The sequence below is a fragment of the Strix aluco genome, chromosome 2 (genome assembly GCF_031877795.1).
Source record: "Strix aluco isolate bStrAlu1 chromosome 2, bStrAlu1.hap1, whole genome shotgun sequence".
Taxonomy (NCBI): Eukaryota; Metazoa; Chordata; class Aves; order Strigiformes; family Strigidae; genus Strix; species Strix aluco.
In genome coordinates this window covers 38,454,624-38,468,789 of record NC_133932.1, presented here as the reverse complement: position 1 = coordinate 38,468,789, position 14,166 = coordinate 38,454,624, and the positions used below count along the sequence as shown (strand labels likewise).

Below are 14,166 nucleotides of genomic sequence, written 5' to 3'. Positions count from 1 at the left end.
GTGCCCTCAGTCCCACTCAGTCCCACTGTCCATGTCACCAACAAAGATGTTAAACAGCACCAGTCCCAACACCGACCCCTGAGGAACGCCTCTTGTCACTGCTCTCCACTCAGACATTGAGCCGTTTGCCGCAACATTTTGAGTGTGACCATCCAGCTAATTCCTTATCCATTGAGGATAAGAGAAGTGACATTACTAATAAACTAACATCAAAATAATTTTCTTTATTGCTAGTCATTTTATATTACAATTTAGACTAAGTTCTATTTGCATATTAGTCTTTAAAGGAAGCAAAAGAAAACACATACTAAAACCAACCAACCAAACCAACCAAAACCCATATAGCCCAATGTATATTCTCTTTCAAAAATCCTTGTATTTTATGACTGACTTCCTGAACACTGTAATTCCAAACCAGAGTATTTTATTTCTGCTTGTCAGCAAAATACCTACTTGTTTTCATTTTAGAGTAAAACCTCACAGAGGAAAGAAAGGTGCATAAGACTTATTTTACAATTAGTGTTCAGATGCTTATTGGGTTCTGGAAGTAATTTACTAGAGTATAAAAGAGATATAAAAAATATAGAATCATCTTTATTAATGAGGTATGCATTTGTTCAGATCAGGTTTCCTGGGATACAGCCTTCTATTTGGATCTCAGCTGGCCAGTCACCGTATCTGTTCTTCTTCTTGTCAGAGTGGTTTATCTGTTAAAAAAAAAGAAAAATAAAAAGTCCAATGTTTAGTTCTCCATTTACAAACTAGTTTGTCAAACCTCATAAAACAGAAGAGGGTAACGGAGTAGGACTGGGAAGCTAAGTAGCACATTGCACATGTTGCTTGACGTAATGGGTGAAGATTCCACCAGTTTCTCTCTTACATAGAGAGCTTTAGTTATTTCCCAGATGGCTGTCATAATATACACTAAATTGAATACATTTTTCCTGCAGAAGCAATGTAGTGTGAAGAAGATTGCAACAATATTCTGGGGAAAAAAAAATATGGAAGTTTCACATGCCTTTGGAGGGAGTCAGTATCATCATGGGAACTGATCTCTGTATTGGGTTTTCTCATTTCTGTCTGCCTCTGTCATACAGATGAGCACTACTGGGCTTATAGAAGGCAAATACAACAAGGTCAGAGATGCAAACAGAAATCTGATCTAAAAAATGGTATCTTTAGTCCTCCTGAAGCCTGAGGGCAAGTTATTCAGAAAAGTTTTGTGATGCAAGCATTGCTGTATTTGCACGGCCAATTTGAGACAGCCCAATTTTCATATAAAAACAGCCTTTATTTTTAGGAAGTCCTTGGAATTTGTCCTTCAAGAAAAAAATGTAAGTCTCTGTACAGCATGTCAGGTTGGACATTTCAAAACTGAGACTCTCTAGAATTGCTGGTCACTTTTGAAATTTGTCTACAGATGATTTAGTGCTGGTGTGGTAGAAGTCAGTACTGTACATGGCCCAGACCCAAAGCAAAGAATGATGACACTTTAGAGAACTTGCTTTGTGCGACTGAGGCTTACTAAATAGGTTACGGTTATTATAGCTAACACACAAAATCCACACCTGAAGGTTGTATCTGATATACAGACAAATATAAAGTGAAAATAAAATGAATCTGACCTTTTCTTTTTGGATATTATCTGGCAGCCTGAAGCCTTTGGCAGCTATAAAAGCCCAGCTTGACCTGAACTTCATATTCCATATTTCTTTACTTCCCAGCTCTTCTATTAATTTTTTGGCGTCATTTTTTAACCTAGGAAAATGTATTGGAAAAAAAAAGTGTTAAAAATTCAGGATGTGAAAAATGTTGAAAAAGAACACAGCTGATTCATGCTTTACATTAGTAAGTCAGCAGAAGCAAAAATGACAAGTTTAAAAAAATCCTGAGAGCTGTCATAGTAGCATGCCATTAAACTCACAGAGCAAAATTCTTTTTCATCCTCCTCTTTATGTTCCTGATGATAATACAACCTGTTTGTAACAGCATAGCAGAAAGAAAAATGTATCTCAAATACTATTTGATGTTTCAACCCTTCTTAAATAAAGACAAGGGCATCAAATGTTTATCAACTGAATGATGAAGTCTTTCCCTGTATAATTCAACTAAAAACCTCCTAAGATTCAAAAGCACTTGAAGAATCAGGTTAAGATGTAAGGAGGAGTGCAAACTAGATACGTTATAACTGGAGGTGTGGATACCTTCTGAATAGAAGCTTGTGACCCAGAGGTAACAGCGGTGCCCTTTATGAGGACAGCTGGTGCTTTTAAACAAATGTAACGCTATCTATCCATCCTTGGAAGCATCAATGTACGTGATATGGGCTGCACTGAATGGACATGGAACCAAAACCTTTTACGCAGGAAATGAGAGAACAACCCTGACTATAGAGTGAAATTTACCATTCCTTTACAGCATTATGCAATAGTGATTTTCAAGCTATTCATTGTTCTGTTCCTCAGCCTGTCATGAAAAATTTGCTTACCGGGTGCTTCCGTCATCTTGAGTCGCCATCAAAAGGAGGGACCCTTTTGGAGCATTTTTAATGAATGTCATCATCTCTCCTGAGTGGTCTGTTGAATCAGTTACACAACCGATTATTCATTACACACATATCACATTCCACTTACTTTCAACTTGGTTTTACTTTTTGGACTTGTCTATTCAAAATGAGTCCTAATTAGGCAATTTTTCTGTTTACAGGCAGAGGGCCTAATCCTGAATGGTGCAGAAAACTGCTAGCTCTCACTGAAGGCTAGGAAAGCATGGATTGATCTGCATTTCCCAGTAATAAACAAAGATACTTCTGAACTTCTACAAAAGCCATTTACACCCAGGGTAAGTATATAGCTGGTTTCTTATGTTTACCTCACATACTATTATACATGCAAGCAAAGCATGGAATAGCTCAGGAGAAGTCATTGCTATTCTATGAGCTTCCTACCACCCTGCTAACTGCAGAGCTGAGTTACACACCCCATTGTCCACCCACTTCCATTAAGTGGCAGCCTATTTGCAGCACTAAGCTATTGGTTTTGCAATCGCTAAACATACACAAGACACTTGTTTTCCATACAAAAAGATGTAACAGGCACCCTGGAGACATTACACTCTATATACCATATAAAAAATTGTAGCCCCATGATTAGTCCCAAGGTGATTTCTATTCAAGCATGTAAGGTCACAAGCATTCTTAAGTGGTCAGAGAATCAGCTTTCAGTGCCTCATAGCATTCTGTTTCTCCTTACTAACAGGTAAGGACACTGTTATCGTTCAAAGTTTGGAAAACGTATTAAAAGCTATTCTTAAAGTAGATCATCTTTCTAGCTATATGGAAGGATGTTAAGACACAGACTAACATATTTCCTATGAAGATTTTTACAACTAAAAGAGAACAAAATACATCAGGAAAAGGAATTTTGCTGAGTGAAGTATCTGGATGTGGTACCTGGTTAAGTGCTATTCCTACCAGACTGAAATAATGGAGAAAAAAAAAAAAGACAAATAAAAAATGGCACTTCAACAATCTAAAAAAAAAGCAAGACCATTAAAAAAAAAGACAATTAACTATCTCAACCAACAGGAGAAATTCAGCTTTTCAGGCAAAATTTGTCATCAGATCTGGCCAGAGCATATTTTATGACGACAACAGCTGTTTGTTTCTAGCTGGTCCCCGTCGACAATACAATCATAGTCATTTGAAAGAGCAGGATAATTATATAAGTCCTTTCTTAATGCTGAAACACTAATAAAAGCTCTATTGAACTCTTTTCCCTACCTCCTTCCCACATGTCAAAAAATTTTGCTGATGTAACTCTTCCTGTTTTATCTGTAATTAAAAAAAAAGTTGTGTAAACATGAGCAAAAATTATTAAATCAGCATATATAGCATTTTCTGCTAAAGCTAGGCATCTCTAATTCTGTGCATTATTTGGCTTCTGAGTTTTCTTTTGTTTAAGTTTTTAAATTGGAAGGAATATGGAAAACGTAAGTTTAAGATTTGGGGAGAATATTTTGTTTTATGCAGTCTCTAAATCATCAAACATGACTAAAATATTTTTATTAGTTTATATTCTAAAGAAGAAATCCAGTTTGCTGTGTGCTTCCATGTTTTTATGTCTATATATACTATACTAGGTCACAACCATAAATAGGAAAATTGGTTAAGCCTAAAACTATTTGAATGAGCTTAATAGTATTCTATTAAATAGTGTTTCAGATGTGCAAGCTTTCATACCATCTGAATCTCAGTGGACAGAAACTCAACACTCATCATTACCATATCAGAAACTGGGCATGCAAACAATTAGTCATTCCAAAACATTTTGGTCAATATTCATCATTAATTATGCTGCTGTTTAGATGGCTCTGTTTAAACAAGACATGTACAATTGGAAATACTTTTCAAATTTCTAAATCCATGCCAACTGAGTTAATTGATTTTCGTTATCCAAGACCAATATCCCTGCTACATAAGAGGGTCTTTTCCATTTAGAGTGCATCAGCTCATTTCTAGTGAGAAGACCTAGCAGTTCCTGCTTCATTTCTGGCTTATCTTTGATCCATATATGGTAAAATCATGAAGGCAACTTCTTCTGAACACAGGATTCTAAATGGCAGGTTTATCATGCTGATGAGAGGAAAAGGTGGCAAAAAATCTGTCAGTGGTGAAACAGCATGCTAGAACTGGGCTTTTTCTGAGCAGAGATCACAAAAAAATGGAAAGGCTGTAGTGAGGACCACAGGAATCCACAAAATCCTTTCTCTCTCCCTCTGTGTTGTTAGCTTGGGTTTAATAGTTCTGTCTTCCTTCTTACAAAAGACCATTTTCATTCAGAGAAGAAAGAGTTGTCATTATGGAATAAAATGCAAGTGTGATGCCATAGGAAACTTACTGAGCACAGTCATTAGCTTGACGGATCTAATTAGAGGACATGTAGAAAATATGTCTCACTACAAATTGGTCCGAGATAATGGACAGATTAACCTGCAGATGGAGATTAAAGTGTAGCTAAAATGACTATTTGTGTGATGAAGGAAATGGCTGTTTAAATATGTGTAAAATTTGATATAACACTTCTTCTTCCTCACTAATGTCAGATACAAAGACAATGCTAGTTTCCTACTCCTATTTGCTATAACCTTGCTTATGCATTCAGGATGAGTATTTGCTCTATTACTCTACAGCTCTATGCTGAAAATTCATTTTTAACTGTTTACCTATTATAACTAGTAAAGTTTTTATGATTCCTTACTGGGAAAAAAAAATGCAGTAGTTAACTGCGAAAATAATTTTGGAACAGATTCTTGTCTACAGTAATTTAACCCAGTGACTTCAATAAAATTATGCAAGTTTAGACAGGGTCAAGATCTTGCTTAGCAATACTGAGACAAAAAAACTGGAACATAAGTGTTTCGTGATTAAAGCCAACTTGACTGTGCATATGAACTCCCTTTCTTCCCCTCCCCCACAACATTTAGACATTCATTTCCCTCAGGATCCATTATTGAATACACTGCACTTCAACACCATTCCCGTTCATCTAAATTAAAATGGTGCCTCCAGTTCTGGAATAAACTGCACCTTCTGCTTCCCAACAGCTCCCACTGAAAGCAAAGACATATAATGGAAGTTTAATATTAATCAAGCTTTGAGTTTGTCTTTCTGTCCACTGACCAAAGTCTGGAAAAGGAATTTGTACCTTGGTTGTACCTTGGGGAAGAACTGCAATTCTCAGCTACTGCTTGCACCTTATCAGTGGAGCAACAGGTACCTTTTATCAAGGACTGAACCGAAAGTTGAGTCTTACTGCTGGAGATCATAGATACTTTTGCTATGTTACGTAAGAAGCAGTTCTTTTATCTAATAAAATACACGTATACTGCTTCTACGTACACGTTTTCTATTTTCTTATACTGATTATGAACATGTTTCTTTTCCAGAAGACCATTTCTCTCAAACACAGATTTGTTTTCCTTACATTTAACACAAATCAAGTTTGCAATTTTTTCCTTTCTTTCCTTCCATACTAGCTAGTAAAAAAAACCGAAAGCAAACAAAAAAAATCCCGAACCCTCCCAAGAACATTTTCAAATTATTGCAGTACGTAAATACGTCTCTGTAACATTTCTTCTCTTACTTACAATTCACAATGGCAATGTTTATACCACTTCCAACATTACCCTTCTCATTGCTTATAAGCCTGGAATCAAAATAAATACAGTATCAGCAGAATGTATCAGTCCAGAAGCTCTGATCCAAAGTTGTATTTACCAACGCTAAATCACTTTCTGATGTTCCTGTTTTCTTCAGTTATTTAACTAAAGATTTTGTAGTAAACAAGAGCTGTGGCTTAAAAATCTTGCACATTGTATCAGTTGGTTTCCTTCAATGATGCACAATGAGTCTTTCAAAATGAGCCAGATCAAGAAAGTACTTCATTCAAACGCAGCCAGAAAGATAAAGAAGAAAAAACCCCAAGATAAAATGGGGTTTTGTGGCAGTATTCTGTGTGGAATGTATCTACACAAAAGGTCATTGCAAGGTTTTGAAGTCACTCTACCTGTCCACTTTGAAAAGCCATGAAAGAATCTGACTTTCAGAAGGTGTTGACCATTCAACATACTGTAAACTGGCTACCCAGCACCATGAAAATTAAAAATCATACTTGAAACTAACAGTTGAATGCAGCTTACGTAGAGGAACAAAGAAAATAACCTGAGATTAGGTACTTAAAAAAAAGGGAAAAAAAGATTTAAATACTGTCAGATATATTCTGATGTTTATCACCAGAACAGGAGCCCCCTGCTAAGAGCTTACTTGCTGCTACTGAACCAAAATGAAACACCCATCTTCGCACTGCAAAGCACTTGCTTAGATTTGAAGTTAGACTGGTACTCACAGCTCATCCTCAAAACAAATTTTAGCCAGCTTTTGTTTGCCACCACCACTAAGAATCCGATAGGCATAGTTCCCAGGTGAGCAGGGAGACCAGTGGTCACACTTCTGCCTTTTTGGGACCGGGGCTACAACAACAAAGATGAGAAAATGTTTTCTTGGATACTGCATGAACAATTCCTGCATGGAAAGAATCCCTTAATGTCAAGATGCTAAGTTCAAACATACATACTCAGAAGCCAATCCTGCCAGTTTTCCATTATCATGGCAACGTTACCACAGACTTGCCTGGGCTTTAAGTTGACTTTCAAAAAGCTGCTGGGACCAAGACAACATTATCTAGGGAAAAATGCCCCATAAATTATCATCTGATCTGAATCTAGAGTAATTATTTTGTGCAATTTTGTATAACAGGAAATGAGGGCTAAAGGGATGAAGGATTCCTACCAGTGGGTTGAAGTTAATGGCTATCATTCATTCTCACTTTAAGCCTTTTTCACATGATAACACAGTCATAGAATGAGAAAAATGTACACATTAAGCCACCCTGTCAGATTAGAAGAAAGAAATAATGAGAATTTAATCACAAAGTCTGGTTAGTGATTCAACAGTTTACCATAACTGCAAAATACATGTGACAGAACCAAAGCTGAAGATTTGTCCTTATATGCTAGTAAACAAATAAGGTTTTCTTACATTACTATTCCTTTAATTATATTTGCATACTGGCAAATATAGGCTGATGTGTTTCTTCAAAGATAGTGTCCAAGAAATAGTTCAGACTTGCACTAATTAACTTTACACAGCCAACTTCATTCTTACAATAGCACATACCAAATTATTTATTAGCTAACAAGCCATTTGTCATTTACCATGTAAACAGACAAGATTAGATATAGTATAAGAAAAAAAAAAATACAACTACACACCCCTCAACACTGGTTTCTTTCCAATGTCTTGAAGATTAGCAATAGATGTTGTTATTGTCTCTTTGGGTACAAAAACAGCGAATAAGTATCCCAAGTACCAAGCAGTCAACGATGCAAACAGGAGCCCTGCTAATTTCACAAGATCTGCCAAGGGGGAAAAAAAATAAGAAAAAAGAAAGAAGAAAGAAAACCACAGAGACATAAAGATGTTTTCATAGGAACACACAAAATTTTCTTTTTTCTCTGGCATTGCTACACAAACTGGCTATTTTATTTCTGATATACTGTGTTAACCACAGTCTTCAGAGATGTGGCAATACAGTATTTGTTGCATTCCCATTTCTGACAACCCCTTGCATTTCTAAAATTTGATCTTCAAGCAGACAACTCCCCCCAAGACTCCCCTCATTCCACACCCATAATACCCCAAAGAAACATGAAGTTCAACTTAATCCTAGTAACATTTTTACTCTGATTACTCTGAAAAGTAAGTACCAGATACTACATATGACTAAACAGGTAACATGCAGTTACTATTGATTTTCTGTGATAGGCAGACTCTACAGGAATGGTTTAAAATGCTGACCATACAGGGAAGCCCCTCCATCCACCCTTTTGACACGATGGGTGAAAATAACTGAAGAAGGCCCAAAACATGTTCACACAATGAGCTCTGAGTGACTGTTTCACCTTCTCTCAGTTATAATACAGTTTCCATGGACTGCATTAGCAGCACATCTACACAATACAAAAACAACAGGATTCACAATCTTCCTGTATATGAAGAAATAGAAATAAATTCTATATTGGGTATCCTCTTCCACATCACCAGAAATGCTAACATGTATTCCTGATCTAGAAGAAATGTGTGACCTAATTTACAATGCTAAACAAGGAAAGACAGCACTGCAATTGTGAAACATCAATGTTTTGATGTCATGAGATACTTCCTGATCTGTAAAGAAACATGTCCTTGAACATAATGGTTTGTTAAAGTGAAAAAGGAAAATTTTTAGTTTCATAGTCCTGAAAATCAGGTTCAACAGAACCAATGTCCAAAAATATCCAGTATGTTCACTTTGTCAACCTGCTAGAAAATATTGTGTATTATCTAGCCTAAATCTTCCTTCTAGCAATTTACACTCAAGAAGATATTCCTTTCCTTCTTGGAACTGCCTTTTATAAATATTAAGCTTTCCGCACTACTGCTTCTCTAGAAGAAGGCCAAATTGTTCACTTGTTCTCAAGTCCTGTTTTGCAGGTCCTACTGCTCTCCCATGAATTCTGCCCAACTGGTCTGCATCTTTTACTACAGAACTGACACACTAGTCCAACACACACGTTCTGGAGGCTCTACTTCTGGTTATTCATGCCAGAAGGAAGTTTGACTTTTTCTTGTAAGAGTAGACTTTATTGACCGAGGTTCTGTTTATAATCCACTGCAAAGACCAGATCTTTTTTCTTGCAAAGATTTTGCCTCTCTAGCTACTTCCTATCCTGTATTTATGCATGTGGTTATTCCTGCATTCTACCAGCTTTAAAAATAAAATGCCTAACAAAACACTGCAGAAAACGCAGACTGGTATAGCTAACACTGAACAGTGCTGTCACCTAAATTCCGCATTCTTTACAATAGCAACAGAAGTAGTAAGTAGCTCTCTCTGAACCCAGTCATCCTTCACAAATGAGTCATGGCTGTACTCCAGCCGTTGAACCTCAGTGAGGAATAATGCTGATCATTATGAACATTCAAAGTTCTGTAAATACTCTCAGTTTCTCGTTTCCTGCATCAGAAAAAAGGAAAAAAAAAAAGGGGAAAAAAGGGGGGAAAAGGGGGAAAAGAGGGGAAAGGGGGGAAAGGGGGGAAAGGGGGGAAAGGGGGGAAAGGGGGGAAAGGGGGGAAAGGGGGGAAAGGGGGGAAAGGGGGGAAAGGGGGGAAAGGGGGGAAAGGGGGGAAAGGGGGGAAAGGGGGGAAAGGGGGGAAAGGGGGGAAAGGGGGGAAACGAGAAGGGGGGAAAACGAGAAGGGGGGAAAACGAGAAGGGGGGAAACGAGAAGGGGGAAACGAGAAGGGAAAAAAAGAAGAAGGGGAAAAAAAGAAGAAGGGGAAAAAACACAGGGGAAAAAACCGACGGGAAAAAAAAGACGGGGAAAAAAAAGACGGGGAAAAAAAAGACGGGGAAAAAAGACGGGGGAAAAAAGACGGGGGAAAAAAGACGGGGGAAAAAAGACGGGGGAAAAAAGACGGGGGAAAAAAGACGGGGGGAAAAAAGACGGGGGGAAAAAAGACGGGGGGAAAAAAGACGGGGGGAAAAAGACGGGGGGAAAAAAGACGGGGGAAAAAAGAAGAAAAGAAAGGACAGTAAGATTTTAAGATACTGATCTGAGCTCTTAAAATTTGTCATTGTATTTAGGAGTCGTAACTATGTGCATTTTTGTGACTGTAAGGAAGACACTGTGAGAAACTTAGTGTATTTTCATCAAAGTAATATAATGAATCTTCAGAGATATAACAAATTTCCCAATTATTACCTCAGTCTAAGAGAAATCTGCCTCACGCTACCACTAGTAGTGGTGCAAACCTGCACTAAAATAATACTTAAAATTACTCCAACATTTCATTCATGCTGTGAATGTGAACGTGAACACTGACAAAATTCACATGCAGAAAGAAGCTGCAGGAACCAAGCATAATGAAACTTACTTTTCTCATTTTGAATATTAAAAATAATTGTCAGATTTACACACAAAATATATTTAGCTTGTAAAGGAAACCAAGTCACAAGTTCCAAAGACAAAACCCAGGAAGAATTAAGTGAAAACTAGAAGTTTATTTAAAGATATCAGTGATTATTTTTTCAGGGGTGGGGTGCATTGTAAAGATCTATGAGACCAACATTCAGGTTTTGTTTTGCTTTTTCTGTTGTTGGCTTAGCAGGTTTATCTTTACAATGATTTGTTTTTCGTCAAAACTATGGAGCAACCCTGTTGCAAAACAGGCTCAACAGCCCAGCATTTTGCTTAAGTAGAAGAGAAAGTACAGAATGTCTAACTTCTGTTATTATTTTCCATATTTTACTTAAACCGCAAGCTTCTTAAATGTTTCTAAAATATGCCTTTTAAGGTTTAAGGAATACATTTACCAACTCGCATGCATGGTTTGTACTTAGTTCTCAAAATGTCCCAAAATATTTTCACCGTCAGTCAACTTCTGGTTTGCTTTTTTGGAACCAGAAGGCACTGGGGGACCACACTGACTTTATCTGCTGGATCCACTTGGATTTCTTAGATTTACTGAGGTTACATATCCAGCACATGTCTATTCTTTTTTGAGTACCTGCACAGACATGCATAAAACCTGACACAATAGCAGCTAAGCCATAAACTCAGACAAACTCAGGATAGTTAAGACAGTTTAAGATTTGCTATCCACAGCAGTTAGGAGTTACAAAATGCAAAATCTGGTCTACATCCCTGAAAGCCAGACTTTTGCTGATTTTAGAGGCTGTGGCTCCTCGCTCGGCCCACTGCTCGGCTCAGCACGGAGGAGCAGCGTGGGGACAGCGTGCTGCGGAGGAGCTTGCTGTGCTCAGACAGGTGCCACAAACCTCCCTCACTCTGCTTCTGCCATGGACAGGTACTGGGCCAGAGATACTCAGAAATACCCCCGGTGCATGACAGATAATGGCAGAGAGGAGCAGGGAGGAAGAAACCGTGCGGACAGTCGGGATGGCAGTGGTGGGACGTGTAAGACAGCAAAGGAGAAGGAGTTTAACAGTCCCGCCGTACAGCAACTCCCAACTTCCTTTCTCCCTCAGGTGCTTTTGCTTTCCCCTAAGCAGCAACTAAAGAACTAATTGTAAGCATTTTTTTTTTTTTTCCCTTAGCTGACTTAAAATCCCCATGCTGCCACACCTCGCTAATACACACTCACCCGTATGCAGCAGGACTTTAACAGGGGGGCAAGGAAAGAATACATTTAAGACCCGAGCTTAAATTACTCCAACCTAAAAAGCTGGGCGTCGATCCGTTTGCAGACGTTGGCCGGGGCCCAGCCGCGTCGCCGGGCACAGGCCTCTCCGCCCCGGGCCGTGGGCTGGGCCACCGCTCGCCTCAGGGGACGCCGTCGGGAACAGCCCTCCCGCCCCTTCCCGCGGCGAGTGGGGCCTCGGCCGGCCGGGGCGCGGCTGCGGGGCACCCCCTGAGGAGGGGGCAAGGCGGGAGCGAGGCGCCGGCTGCCTCGGCGGAGGCACCGGGCGGCGGCACCGGCGCCCTCCGCGCCGCCCTCCCCACTCGGCGGGGGGAGCCCCGGCCGCCGCGGGGCTGCTTACTCACATTGCTGGTTCAGCCACATTATTGAGGACGGGGGCAGGCTGCCCGCCCTTCCTCCTCCTCCTCCTCCTCGTCCCCCTCCTCGGGACCGTCCCTCTCTCCCGGCTCGTCCTGCAGCCACCGGGACAGCGCGGGAAGGGGAGCGGCCACCTGTCCGCCCCGCCCCGCCGCCGCCGCCGGCACCTCAGGGAGTGGCACCCGGGGAGCCGCGGGGCACCTCAGGGGAGGGGAGCTAGGGCCGGCGGGGAACGGCCACTGCCGCGTCCGGGGAGGCGCGGCTTCCCCCCGCGCCCTCGCCTCCCGGGCGCTTTGCCGTTTGCTGGTGTCCGGGAGGACCGGGCGGCATCGCGGCCTCACGTTACCTCCCTGGCAAAGGCGGTGAAGGAAGGGCCTGGCCCTCGTAACGGCCGCGGCAGCTCTGGAGGAGGAGAGGGCAGGCGGCCTTGGGGGAAGGAGGATGTATCTGTCAAACCAAGCGCCTTCTGAGCCAAGGCGTTATAACAGTAGACTTCACCTAAAAACTCAAACGTAAGAGGTAGTGCTAAAAGTTATTTTCTGCAGAAAGAAACCAACTGGCCAGTAGGATCAAAAGGAAGGTTCACACATGCCACCTGTCAGCCTGTTCAAAAAACTGTTTTTGCCCAAATCTCAAAATGAAACAGTTATTTTTAAGTCTGTTGAACCCAACTCAGAAAGCAAGCAAGGGCTTTTTCCTGGTCATGGCCAGGGTCTTCCTGGTGTTTGAGCTGTTGAGGCCACAGGGCAGGGCTCCACTGGAGCCCCCTCCTCCCTTCTCCACCCACTGCCACAGCACCAGGATGACACAAGTCCTACCACCGGCACGAGCTCACCGGGCCGAGCCCTTGGTTCATCTTTCCTTGTGGTGGGCCCTGCTGGTGCTGCGAGCAAGGTGTCATGCAGTCTTGCCTGGATGTTTTCTTTCTGGTGGGGTAGCTTGGTCAGTGCTTGGTTCCCATCACCCCACCAAGAAACCTTGCACGGCTTGCACTTGGGGTGTGGGGCAGCACCCTTGCTTGTCTCCCACTCCCCAGCCTCCCAGGCCAGATGTAAGGAGAATGAAGCCACAGCACGGTACTGGTAGTACATGTTTTCTAGTCTGTGGGAGATAATGGCATTGCCCATCTGGAGTCCCACACCATGGGCTTGCCAAGTTTCCAACATGCTCTTGTCGATAAGTGTTTGCAGGCCTGTGTGGGTGCTGAGCCCTACCAGTACCAATCAGCCCTGGCCCTGAATCAAGGAAATTACAGCTCACATCAAGGACAGCTTCTAAAGACTTAAACATGTTCAGGATACCCAGCTAAAGACCTCCAAGTTGGGCAAATACCAAACAAGGAAGCTGAGTAATTTTCAAAATTAAATCACTAAACTACACTGTGAATTAGCATTTGCTCTTAAAACTCTCTGATTCAGAATACCTTTCATTCACTCTGCCTCTAACGATGCATAGAAATTATGTTTAGTTCAGCAAACACATGAATAAAATCCTGCAGGAGGGCACATACATGACCACAGCCAAACTGGGGCTTTTGCCTTCCTCCCAGGACACCCATGAAAGCTATTAAAGTTTCCAGTCCCTGGAGAAGAGTCATTTCTTATCCTCATCTGTGAGTGGGATATTATAGTATCCTATAAATTATAGGTAAAACCTGAGGGAGTAATTGCTGCTGGTTATTTTCAAACGTAGTGGACCTTGCAAATGAAAAGTAACATCCAATAAAACCTAGGTGTGAGAATAATTACAGCGGTAGCATGGGACAACTCAATTTAAGAAATGAAAAGCATAGGAGAAAAAGGAAAAGGAGTTATGTGTGGGCAAGAGAAAGTTAAGGACAACACCCTTCTGGGTTACTTTTCCAAATATGCAATTATTTCTGCAGGCACTGTTATCCTGTGAGATAAATCAGAAAATGTCGCCTCTGCTAATTTCACAGAATCATCTAGGTTGGAAAGGACCTTGAAGATCATCCAGTCCAACCATTAA

At 40.9% G+C, this 14,166-nt stretch overlaps 1 protein-coding gene across 3 annotated transcripts; it reads right to left on the bottom strand.

Annotated features, from left to right (window-relative positions):
- Window positions 1-407: 407 nt before the first annotated feature.
- On the bottom strand, window positions 408-12,350 carry FAM3B (FAM3 metabolism regulating signaling molecule B). Of its 3 annotated transcripts, none has more exons than XM_074814398.1 (8): window positions 12,165-12,350; window positions 7,831-7,974; window positions 6,906-7,029; window positions 6,148-6,206; window positions 3,782-3,832; window positions 2,489-2,576; window positions 1,626-1,758; window positions 408-707 (listed from the first exon to the last, which is right to left on the bottom strand). In XM_074814398.1, exons 1-8 carry the CDS (start codon window positions 12,181-12,183, stop codon window positions 618-620), a joined length of 708 nt encoding a protein of 235 aa, XP_074670499.1. In that variant the 5' UTR covers window positions 12,184-12,350; the 3' UTR covers window positions 408-617. The 3 variants fall into 3 exon arrangements, with proteins under 3 accessions (XP_074670499.1, XP_074670500.1, XP_074670501.1); XM_074814399.1 differs by lacking the exon at window positions 12,165-12,350 and adding an exon at window positions 9,442-9,591; XM_074814400.1 differs by lacking the exons at window positions 7,831-7,974; window positions 12,165-12,350 and adding an exon at window positions 7,134-7,342.
- Window positions 12,351-14,166: the final 1,816 nt, after the last annotated feature.

Coding starts and splice junctions, on each gene's coding strand:
- FAM3B (XM_074814398.1), bottom strand. Junction 1,759..2,488: donor CAAGATGACGGAAGCACCCG/GTAAGCAAATTT, acceptor ACATTTTCCTAG/GTTAAAAAATGACGCCAAAA. Junction 708..1,625: donor ATAATATCCAAAAAGAAAAG/GTCAGATTCATT, acceptor TTTTTTTAACAG/ATAAACCACTCTGACAAGAA.